Genomic DNA, 11,760 nt, shown 5'->3' on the forward strand with positions numbered 1-11,760 from the left:
GACAAAAAATTGGTTTTATGTCACTAACTGCTCACTTCATTGATGCCGACTAGAATTTAAATAAAAAGATTATTTGTTTTAAATGATTGAGTATCCACACAGTAGACAGTCAATTTTAACTCATATACATGAGGAACTCAACTCTTGGTGTATCCACAATAAATTTTTTTCAATTATACTAGATAATTCTTCAAATAATTAAGTGGTTGCTGACTTGCTGCCTTTATATCTTATGATTGATTATGTGCCTAGACAAATGTTTCATGTGCGTTGTTGTGCTCATGTTATGAACATGATTGTGCAAGATGGTCTGGCTATTTGAGGTCCTTCTATTAATAAAATTGTTGCAATTGTGCGTAGTTTGAATTCTTCAAATAAGAGACATGAAATTTGAAAAAAAGGTTGTGTTGATGTTTGTTTGGATAGAAGAAACATAGACAATGATGTTCCTCATAGGTGGAATTCCACATTGCATTGTTAGAAGTAGTCATTCAATATAAAGCTGCCTTGCATAGATATGTTCAAACAATAAATCAATCAACTGGAAGTTCTACTTTCCCGATTCCAACTGAACATGATTGGCTTGTTGCTCAGTGTGTTTGTGATTTTTTAAAGACTTTTTATTCTTCAACAAAAATTGTATCTGGTGTGTATTATCCTACTTCTAGTTGTGTGCTAACATGTTCTACTGATATTCATTGTGCATTTCAATCATATGCTCATGTTGATGCATTTAGAACTGCTATGGTTGTTATGAAAAGTAAATATGATAAATATTGGGCAACTTTCCCTAAACTGTTTTGTTTTACTACTGTTATGGATCCTATGTTCAAAATTTGGGCAATTAGTGAATGGTTAAATGTTATTGGTTGTGATGAAGATGACATTAAGGTAAAGGTAGATGACATTAAGTCTTCTATGTTTAAATTGTATGACCATTACAAGTCTAATGTGCCTGCTGTATCTTCACGAAACTCTACTGAAACCACAACTAATTCTCACAGTACTGTTTCTGGTAGTAGTTTTTTACCAATTTTTATTCCTACTTTTCAAAACAGTGCTATGAAAGCCTTGAAAAAGGTAAAGGTTCAATCCTCTGTTTGTTCTACTTCTGATTTGCAATACTATCTTGATGCACCAGTTTTAGATGATGTTGATGAAACTGCATTTTCTGTTTTGGGATGGTGGAAATCACATGATACACAGTATCTTGTGCTTCCCATCATGGCTCGTGATTTGCTATTTGTTCCAGCTTCAATTGTTTCATCTGAAGCTTCTTTTATTGTAGGTGGTAGAGTGGTATCGAAGAAAAGGGCTAGTGTGAGACCCAAAATTTTCCAAATTTATTTTGGAATTTTTCTTTAATTTCTAGAATTTTTCTAGAAATTGTTTGGCGGAAAATCGTATTTTTCACCTTAAGCTTTAATTGTTTGACCAACTTTGACTAGAGTTTTGACCCAAGTTAGACCTTTAGAAGGTGGTACTTTTACTCACGAACCCAACGGAGCAAGTCTCGTATTATTCCGAGTCCGGGAGATTATTTTATGAATTTCCCAAAATTTCATTTTTAAAAGCATTTTATCTTAGTTTGTGGAGCTTGAAATTTTCGAAATTTTTCTAAAGGGCAAATTGGTAATTTGACCTCATAGTTAATTAGTACTAGTCGATACGAGTCCGTAGTATTTTTCGGGGTATTTTTCTGAGTCCCGAGCTATTTTTAATTAATTTTTTAAGTTGGGAAATATAGGAAAAAGAAAATAAAATAGGAAAAACACCAGATCGCGCCACGTGGCACGATCTGGAGCGTCCAACGATGCATGGCAGCAAGATCTGATGGCTGCATGTGCAGCCAAGTGTCAAAGCCTTCGCCACGTGTCAATTTCTCATTGGTCAAAGTTATGACGGTTGACTTGAGTCAACCCAGTCAACTCGGATGAGTCAACCGAGTTGACTCACTCACTCTTCCTATAAATAGCAACGCACCCCCAGCTGATTTTCATCCCATTTCAGCCGCACGCTTCCCAAGAGAGAGCTTCTCTCTCCTCTCTCCTCTTTTCTCTCTCTTCTTCAATCTTGTTTTGAGTTTATCTTGAGTTCTGGAGCTCCGATCGACGATCCGATTTCGCCTACGCGATCGTGGCGACGAGCTCTTCAATTCTAGTAGTGTGAAGGCTATGTTTTGATGAAGTTTTAAAAAAATCATTTCTAAGCTCCATAGGTAATTTCTTGATCCCTGTCGAATTTCTGCTAAAATTTTGTTAAATAAATCTCTTGTTAATTAGGCTATTTTAATCTTATTATTTAGCAAGTCTAGTAGTACCGAGACTCTGCTCGTGGGAAGTCTTCAACAGGTATACCCTTAACCCAGCTTATTTAATTTGCTGTTGTTTAAGTGGTGGTTATAGACGAAACGCCGTTTAACTGTTGTTATTAAATGAACTTAATAAATATTGAGGCCATATCAGTGGTAACCAAATAACGTGATGACTAAGGTCAGTCCATGAGCATACAAGCGTTGGGTACTGAGCCAGAGCTCCCTCAGTTTCCCCATGCACTGACCTGGTCACGTTGTAAGGTTCATATCTGATCAACCTCCTCGACAATAAATTAAAATAAACTTAGAAACCACACGGTCTGACATGACTGTCTGCCTCGGGGAGCAGGGTCATGCCGGATCAAGAATTTAGAGAAGCCTAGCAAGTTACGCTAGTGCCAAACCTCTAAATTTTACCTGGTCTTAACAGACAAGGTCGAGAGTACGTTTAGTACGTTCCTAATAGCTATCGTCGGATTCGGATCTCCAGTTTCCCAACAGGTACAAGTGGGACCCAGACACAGGAAAGGGATCAGGCAAGGGACACACTTTGGTAAAGCAGGTAGGGGGAAGGTACCATATCCCGGTTATTGGATTTCCTGCCTATTTTCGTACTATATGTATATGAAAATGTCTTTCACAGAGAATGTGCATGATTTTTGTATGGCATATTTGTGTGATTTTCTGTGTGATACCTTGGACGACCTGAGAGTAACGGGCACGTGTTGTGACCTTGGGTTTCGATCCCCTAAACCTCCGGAGGGGTAAGTACGGACTGGTTAGTCGAATGTCCTTCTGGGGAGGCTAACCAATGTGGTATTACCAGGTAAATGGATACTCTCACCACAGTATCGAGGTGGTGGTTGAATTTCCGATACTGGTGGTTGGCCTGTATGTGATCGGTCGCAGGTATGTTTCTGAACTATGTCACGTGACAGGAAGGATTTTCACTGAAAAAGATGTATGAGCATGCAAAGGCTTTACTCACTGATTATTGGCATAACTATCTTTATCATTACTGGCTTTGGTTACAATATTATTGATATTGATACCCTGTTTTTGGGTGTGCATTGCTTTTAAACTGTTTTCCTTGAAATCCTATATTTTCGAATATTGTTTCAAACCTAACCAGGATTTTCCCTCAAGGGGAAGCAATGAACGTATGTGACGCTTACCCCCTACTGTACTCTTGTGAGTGCAGATAATCCAGTTGTTGGAAACCAAGATTGAGGTCGTGGGTGTGGCACTTGCAGCTTGTCAGTTTCAGTCTTGCTATCTGGTTTAGATCCTTTCTTTGGATCCGTGGTGGTGTTTCTCTTTCATCCTCGTAGGTGGCATATCCCAATGGCTATCCATGAGTCCAATTTGTTGCACCACTTTATTGAAGACTGAATCACTCTGGCGTGGGTTGGACTATCCTGACATATCTGTTTATCTACTGTTTTATTATGTAGCATTAGGGTTAGTGTATTTGAAACACATAACCCTCACGGGTTGGTACTCTTTACTGTTATTTATAATATGAGGCATTTTCAGTAATTTCTTCCGTTGTATTTTTACTACTCTGATCCAACCCGGGTTCTTCAATAAAAAGGGCTTAACTCGTTTTAGAGAGCTTGGGAGTATAATACTCGGGGTAAGGGGTATTATAGTCTCAAGATCTTTAAGACGGGTGCCGCTGTGGTGTTCCCAATTTCGGGGCGTCACAGCTAGCTTGAATCCGAACACCATAGAAGCGCTAATATGTGTCAAAGATTGGTACTTAGCTGAAGCAAGAATGCAAGAGGCTACTCAGAGGAGGATTGAGACGAGGATCTAATGAACATCAAGTTATGAAGACCTAAATTTGTTGTTAAAGGAGAAGAAGAGACCCTTTTTCTTGCTACATCATCAATCTAGAGTCTAGAGTCACTTTGTAATTTTTTTAATTTTGGGTTTGTAACTTATTTTTTCAGTTTGGTAATTTATTTTCTTGGTTTGTAATTTGTAAACTCCATAAGGAGTTAAGCACCATAATATTACTATTATTAGAATTACATCAATAAAATTTTTCAGTTTTGAGGGTTGTGTATGTGCCAACTTAGTTGAGATGTACATGTGAAATGCAAGTGATAAATAGGTGTGTAGGTGTCAAACTAGTTGAGATGTACACATTCTATAGTGATGCATTTCTCTCTATGTTTATAATTATCAAATTATGTGTTGTGACTTGTGACACTTCAAATTAGTCAAAGTTAAATTAGGCAAGTTGTGTTTGGTGTTCAAGTAATGAACACCAAAAAGAAGCCAAAAGGGCCCATTTTGGGCTGCCCGTTTAGGCCTAGACTTGCCCGGCCTTCCAAGCTCGCAAGCCCCGAGCCCGACGGGTGGACCTCAGACTTTTGTATTAAGGCCCAGCCCGACCTGGCCCGAAAGCCCTATTGGGCTTCTCTGATTCAAGCCCAAGCTTGAAAGACTAGGACTGGGCTGGCTCGGCCCTGCCCATTGCCGACCCCTACATACAAGTCTTATAGATCTTGTTTATAAATTGAGGAAAGAGCAAACTTTCACCCATGATGCCATGTATCATGGGTAGTTATAAGCCTCTTTTCAACATCTATGCTTGGTTGTTAAAGTTTTAATGCAAATTTCTTTAATCCTTAGTTGTTACTTAAATTTGGTTTCACTTGGGATATTGATACTTAGAGTTTGTACTCTTAAGCAAAAACAAGATATACTATAAAAAAATCATTTCTTTTGTGCTTAAAATATAAATACCTTTGGTGAGGACATCAAGTTGAGTCTTAGGTACCTAAGACTAGAAATCGTTTCTTTGGGAAATTGCTAGATTTTGACTAGAAATCGTTAATTACATGGTGGTGTGGAACCTTAGACCTTGGTTCCAAACCAATTTCTAGATCCTTACATCTATATTTACCATTTTATTTACTATTTAGTTGTTATTTAGTTTCTTTTATAAAATCTTAAAAATCTTCAAAGCTAGGTTAGGGATAAATATTAACTAAAGTTCTAAATTAGTGTCTCCATTTTACAACACTCCTAGGGGATCGATTTGACTTCGTTAAATATATGACCCTTACTACGAGGCTTGTATACTTGCGAGTAAAAATAAACAAACAAAATTTTACAATAAGTTTTTGGCGCCGTGGAGAGTGTTTTTTTAGGTCCATTATTTATTTAGGAGAATTATTTGTATATATGTTTATAATTATTAATATAATTCAAAAAGATCATAGTACAGGGACAAAAAACGTCTTTTTGCCTTTTATTTTTGGTAACATATGTATTTACTCTTCACAATTTTTTGTGTTTTAAATGCTAATGATTCATTGTTGGACATTTTTTTCGAATGTCTTAACGGATTGGACATGATTGCGACATTAATGGAAACACAATCCCTAAAAAATTCAAATTGAAATGACGAAGATCAAAGTGCGACTCATCCATAGTACAGAGACAAAAAACGTTTTTTAGCCAAAATAAAATGTCAACCAAGAAAAAAACGTCTTAAATAGGATTGAGGACATATAAGGAATTTACAAAGTCAAAAATTTAAGAAATACTTATTAAAGAATCTTAAAATAGAAAGAATAATGAGTTGGCAAGTGGTCAAAGGGGTTATCACACGAAAAAATAATGACATGAGTTTTAGGGTAGAAAATATGAATTTGAAAGAGATTTTTCTAATTTACTAAAAAAAAAAAAAACATGATATATATGGTAGCTAATTAATAAGGTTAATAATACAGGTAAATACTGTCTTCCTACACTTCAACTGTTTTTTTTTTTTTTAAAGGAATATGGTTGGAAATTAATCGTGTTTCAATATCTCATAAAGTGTCATCAAATTTAAATGAGCAGTGCAAATTTGAACGATTTGGTGAAAGTTTCTAGTTGTTTCAACCCTTTCTATTACATTATGGTTGATATATATAATATATGTCTTTATGAAAAATTCGTTCGTACAACGACTGTTCAGTGTTCACATACCAACATATATAACGAGGAGTATCTAGTGGCTGATGGGCACTTAGTCACTTACTGGAGGAAGCAAATTATAAGGGGATCTTGGCTCTCTTTTCTCGAGTTACCTGTTTTTATTTACTTGTTTTCTCGAGTTTGCTATTTCTTGTTCATCTTCATTTACTTAGGCTGATGAGGGAGCCACCTTGGCTTATGGCTCGATCATCTTGCTGCACACTTTTATATCCCCCTAATTTTCCTTCAATAAGGCTCAATTACAAATACACCCATCAACAAGGGTATTTCAGATTGATCCATAAATAAAAAAAATATTTCAGATTAGTATATTAACTAATAGAAATTTATAAAATAACACATCTGTAACAAATTTCATTAATAAGGACGTTAAATGCTAGTGTAGACAGTGCTGACGTAAATTTTTTAAATGATGTGGCACCAAATTTAAACCATATGAATTAATAATGTCATATGTAATTTTATTTTTAGAGGGTTTAAAAGTTTTGTTAGTTTTTTTATTTAATTTTTTTAATCAATATGATATTATTAATCCATGTAGAGCAAATTTAGTATCCACATCATTTAAAATATCTAAGTCATCTTGTCCAAAGTGACATTGAACTATCTTTTTTGACGGAATTCATAATGAATGTGCTATTTTATAGATTTCTATTAAATAGTAGACCAATCTGAAATATCTTTTTGTTCATGGACCAATTTGAAATACCAACTATAGTTGGTGGATGCATTTTGTAATTGTGCCTAAATTTAATATGACTTAGTTCTAAATTAATGTTTCCATTTTACATCACTAAGTTCTAAATTGGTATATATAAATATAATGGTATTTTTCTAACTACAATATTTGAATCTCTTCTCCCTTGGATTTAAAAAAAAAAAAAAAAAAAAACTCTTCACATGCTAATTGATAGACGATTAATTGATAAAACTATAAATGGTTGTTCCGTGTTTATTCGTAGAAAAGGGTATCAAATATTTAGGATGTGGTCAAATTTCTTCTTATCTATGTCATTTTTTAAAAAAAAAAGAGAATTCCTATATCTGTGATTACAACTGTTGACTTATAGTCTTATATAGGGAATTAGGGATCGATTATGTCAAAAAAAGAAGAGATAAAGCTTACCACGTACAAACGTCAAGCTTACCACTGCGTACACTTGCCTGAAATTCTAAAATGCTTTTTCTTCTGAAAAAGAAAGAAAAATTATTCCAATACACAATCGAAAACAATCTTATCCTTCCGAAATCCCTTCAATTCTTTTTTCTCCACTTTCCCCGGGGAAAGGGCCCTTAATATGTTCTCTGAGTTTCGATCGATAGCAACATTTAAGATTGAAAGGACATTAGGACCGATTGACATTTGCATTATATTTTTTGTTGTCACAGGTAGTGTTAAGTGTTAACTGTAGATGCTTCAATGGACTGGGAATTGGACTCTTGGGGCCCTTTTGATGATGGTAGTTGACTCATCGTTTTCATCTCCTTGCTTTTACCCCACAGCACCATATATAGCCCACACACAATTAGCATTCCTCCTAATATACTGTCATGAACAAACACATATAGACATTAAAAAAAAACTTGATGCTATTTTTAAGCCCCTGATAATATATAGCATGAAATATGCATGGAACCAGCATAGAAAATCTTTTTCTTTTAACATGAATTTAATTGGGTAGTGGGTCATCCTCAATTTTCTGGTAGTCTTGAATGTAAGGGTAAAATTTCACTTTTCACAATAAGGAATGTTTTCTCAATATGTTAAAAGCGATTTGAATTTGTGCTAAACTATTTAATGCATGCATGCACTTTTGCAAAAAGGATAGATATAAGTCATGTATACCTTCCTATGTTTAACTTTTCATCGAGCAACAAAGACGCACCAAGGGCTACAGTCACAAGTGAAAGTGGGGTAAAAATTGACACAAACAATGGCCCTCGTATGTGTACACACCATGTAACCAAAAGCACCACGAGTCCAGAGGTCACGATTCCCTATATCACACAACACAAAAAACATGCACAAAATATTAATTGAAAATGCTTGACTATCTTTATCTGTAAGGGAGTCATTCTTCTTTACAAATTCAATCACAATTTGACAAGTATTAATTTTTATGACGATTGTCCTTACAAAGTTCATTTGTATCAAGTTATGATCGCTTTGTAAAAAAGAATATAAGCCAAATATTATTCATATTAATTTCAATTATAATCGTTTTGGGACCCAAACATGATATTGGGCTACTTTAATCGGACAAATAGGCCCTTACCGAATATGCAGCTGTAAGAAGTCTGACATCCCAACCGAGCTTCCATTGACTCCAATCCCTCTCCACGCAAAGTGCAAATATGACAGACTGAATTGATCCCATGATAGACATCAGAGCCGTGCTTGAGTAATGACATGGATATTCCTTACTCATTTTCACCTGAACGTACAGCTCCATATAAATCATATAATTTAAATCACTTTATTGCTTATTGACATTATGGTTATCACGCTACATATTTTTAATGAAATTTATATGAAAATAAATGAACCTGAACTATCAACCACATTGCATAAGAGATGCCACTGCCGAGAGCCAAAAAGGAGCCCAACAAGTGACTGCCAGAGCTTCTATGCGATGATGCCACATGGCTGTTTTGATGCCTATGGTTGCGTAAAAGGTCAACATGAGTTGACCAGATGGCAAATTCGTGACCCTTGTAGAAGGTGAATAGCATTGCTCCTCCTATTCCCACCAATGTCCCCACCACTTTTGATATCCCTGCATGGCTTCCCAGTGTCAACTTCTCCATCCTGGAATATTAAATTATGTTATATATAATATACATTAAAGATTGTGAAAATATATTTTATTAAGAGAAACTTACATATAATAAATCATATTGACGTGGCATCCCAAACGCGAAAGGAGGAAGGACAATTCAGACATAAAGACGTAAGACCTTTCCTCGTCTCATGTTTGGGGCATGTCACGACAATATAGCAATTACATGTAAATTGTGAATTCCTCAATAATTGAGAGGAGGAGGAGTAGTAGTGTAGAACCTAAAACATATGGCCATGACGAAGGTGATGCCTGGAATGAGATTTGCTATGGCTGCAGCAAATGTGGGTGATGTTAAGGCCAAGCTCTCTATGTATAAATTTTGAGACACTGTACTCCTGAAATAGTTAATTAAAATTAAATCAATACACCCAAAGTAAGTAGTCATCAAATTCGCAGGTTTTTACTAGCTAATTAATTGATGGGCCGGCATGCACTTACCCAAATAATCCGCAGAGAAAAGCTTGAAAGAGTATAACTAAAGTAAGTTTGGGTCTCCTCTTCCTGTGAATTAATTGATAATTAATTATCTAATTAAAAGTATAATAGATATTGTGACCCCAGAACTTAATATACAATTAAGTGATGAGTAGATATTGTGTATACCTTTCAACTATAAGAGCAAGGGGAACCATGAAGGCAGCAGAGAACATGATACGGTAGGCAACAAGGATCTGGAAGTTCATTCCAAAATCTGCTACCAGTTGGTACAAAATAGTCATCACTGCATATGCAATTTGAACCGCCACCATCATCATCACTGGCTTCAACCCATCTGCCCATCTACCCATCACTCTCATCTTCTTCAAAATGCATGCAGATCTGAGAAAGAAACAGACAGAGAACCTGCCTTTGTTTACTTTGTATGGAGGTGATAATTGATGACTCTGTATTCTAAGCCTGTCTCAGCTTGTTGTAATTAGCATAAGAATTCAAATTAAGAATATTGGACTATGTGCCCATACCCGTGATTGTGGCAATGGTCGTAATTGAGTATGTTTTTATGCATGTTTGGTACAACAACTCTCTTATCATTTAGTGTTAGAGAGATTCTTGTGAGTTGTGAGAGTCCATTTTGTCACTTTCTTTGTCTCCCAGAAAAAGAGAGTGGCCCGGAAAAGGACAATTAATAAAACTGTTAAGTTATCTCTTTCAAGCTAGTTGTGCACTTTTGGCACGGTTTTTCCTAAACTTTGCAAAACCTTAGCCTTATAGGCGAGGTTAAATGGCTGTATACTTCACTCAAACTCCATTAAAGGATGGAAATGTGACAATTTGAAGTTTAGATCCCTTCTTTTATCACATTTTCTCCTATCGAAAAATTGTTTTAACCATGTTGAGCAAATATTGTTAATTCAAATATCACCAACATATTTTCACTCATATTAGTTCAAATTTTCAAAAATTAAAGTAAATTAGCAAAAATCCACAAAAAATTGTAAGTTTCACTCATAAACTCATGTAAAAGATCTATTTATTTTTTAGTATTTTTATGTCACAATAAGTGGCTGAAAACTTTTTTTTTTTTTCTTCTGATGTCATATATATGCAAGGAATAAAATTTCGGATTTCAAGGAAATTTCGATGGAAATTTCGATGGAAATTTCGACGGAAATTTCGAAGATTTTTAAATTTCGACAAAATTCGACGGAAACGATGGAAATTATTATCAAAATACGGAAATTTTGAATGAAACTTCACAATATGTTTATTTAACATATTATCTACTACATTGATAAAAAACATTGAAAAAAACCAAATTATATGGTAGGTTTCATGTGATATGTGATGAATATAATGCGCGCTGGAAGCAAATACTATGAAATAAAATTAGTATAATGAATAAATAAAATTAATATATTATTTATACTCTATAATATATACACTAAATTCTATATACTTTATAATCTATACTCTATATTATTTAAGATATCGTATAGAATATTAGGGTTTAGGTCTTTTAAGATATTTTTAATTATTTTTTATATAAAAAGGTATTAGAGTTTATTGGTTTAGGGTTTAAACAATTAAACGAAACTCCAACACGGCCAAACGAAATCTCAAATCATTTTTTTTTCAATTGCCCAAAAACCTCAAACTAGGATATGGTATATGATATTAGGGTTTAGGCTCTTTAGAGTATTTTAAATTATTTTTTATATTGAAAAATATTAGAGTTTACAAATTTAGGGTTTAAAAACAACTACATAAAACTCCAAAAAAGCCAAATAAAAACCCAAACTATTTTATTTTCTTTACAATTGACCAAAGGCCCTAAACTCCAATCTACCCTAAACCTTTTAATTTTTTTTCTCTTTTTTTCTTCTTCTTTTTCTTTTTTTCTTTTTTTCTTTTCTTTTTTTCTTTTTTTCCTTTCTTTTTTTTTTTCTCCCTTTTCTTTCTTTCCCCCCGAGTCTCCACTCTCCAGCACAACTTTTCCACTGTTTTTCTTCTCTCTCTCTCTCTCTCTCTCTCTCTCTCTCTCTCTCTCTCTCTCTCTCTCTCTCTCTCTCTCTCTCTCCACCCCTGCTGCGCCGCTGCCTCGCCCCCCCTGCCACGCCGCCTGCCACGCCCCCCTAGCCGCGCCGCCTGCCGCGCCCCCCCCTG

General features: G+C 35.1%; 1 protein-coding gene and 1 long non-coding RNA gene across 2 annotated transcripts; one reads left to right on the top strand and one right to left on the bottom strand.

The window, feature by feature from the left end:
- The first annotated feature begins 2,041 nt into the window (after positions 1-2,041).
- LOC147292148 (uncharacterized) lies at positions 2,042-3,473 on the top strand. Its single transcript, XR_015121461.1, has 3 exons — positions 2,042-2,218; positions 2,306-2,351; positions 2,805-3,473. It is a non-coding gene; the product is annotated as an uncharacterized LOC147292148 (long non-coding RNA).
- Positions 3,474-7,498: 4,025 nt separating this feature from the next.
- LOC147292149 (WAT1-related protein At1g25270-like) lies at positions 7,499-9,998 on the bottom strand. The gene is made up of 7 exons (XM_086237720.1): positions 9,760-9,998; positions 9,595-9,657; positions 9,375-9,491; positions 8,861-9,122; positions 8,590-8,748; positions 8,160-8,311; positions 7,499-7,859 (listed from the first exon to the last, which is right to left on the bottom strand). Exons 1-7 carry the CDS (start codon positions 9,951-9,953, stop codon positions 7,709-7,711), a joined length of 1,098 nt encoding a protein of 365 aa, XP_086093846.1. The 5' UTR covers positions 9,954-9,998; the 3' UTR covers positions 7,499-7,708.
- Positions 9,999-11,760: the final 1,762 nt, after the last annotated feature.

Source organism: Dryas octopetala, chromosome 3, assembly GCF_963921425.1.
Source record: "Dryas octopetala chromosome 3, drDryOcto1.1, whole genome shotgun sequence".
NCBI classification, from domain to species: domain Eukaryota; kingdom Viridiplantae; phylum Streptophyta; class Magnoliopsida; order Rosales; family Rosaceae; genus Dryas; species Dryas octopetala.

Bases quoted from the DNA above. Each gene is read 5' to 3' on its own strand.
- LOC147292149 (XM_086237720.1), bottom strand. From the start codon at position 9,953: ATGAGAGTGATGGGTAGATGGGCAGATGGGTTGAAGCCAGTGATGATG. The intron at 9,658-9,759 runs GTATACACAATA...ATTAATTCACAG, and splicing joins CTTGCTCTTATAGTTGAAAG to GAAGAGGAGACCCAAACTTA. The intron at 7,860-8,159 runs GTATACATGACT...TGTTCATGACAG, and splicing joins GAAAAGTTAAACATAGGAAG to TATATTAGGAGGAATGCTAA.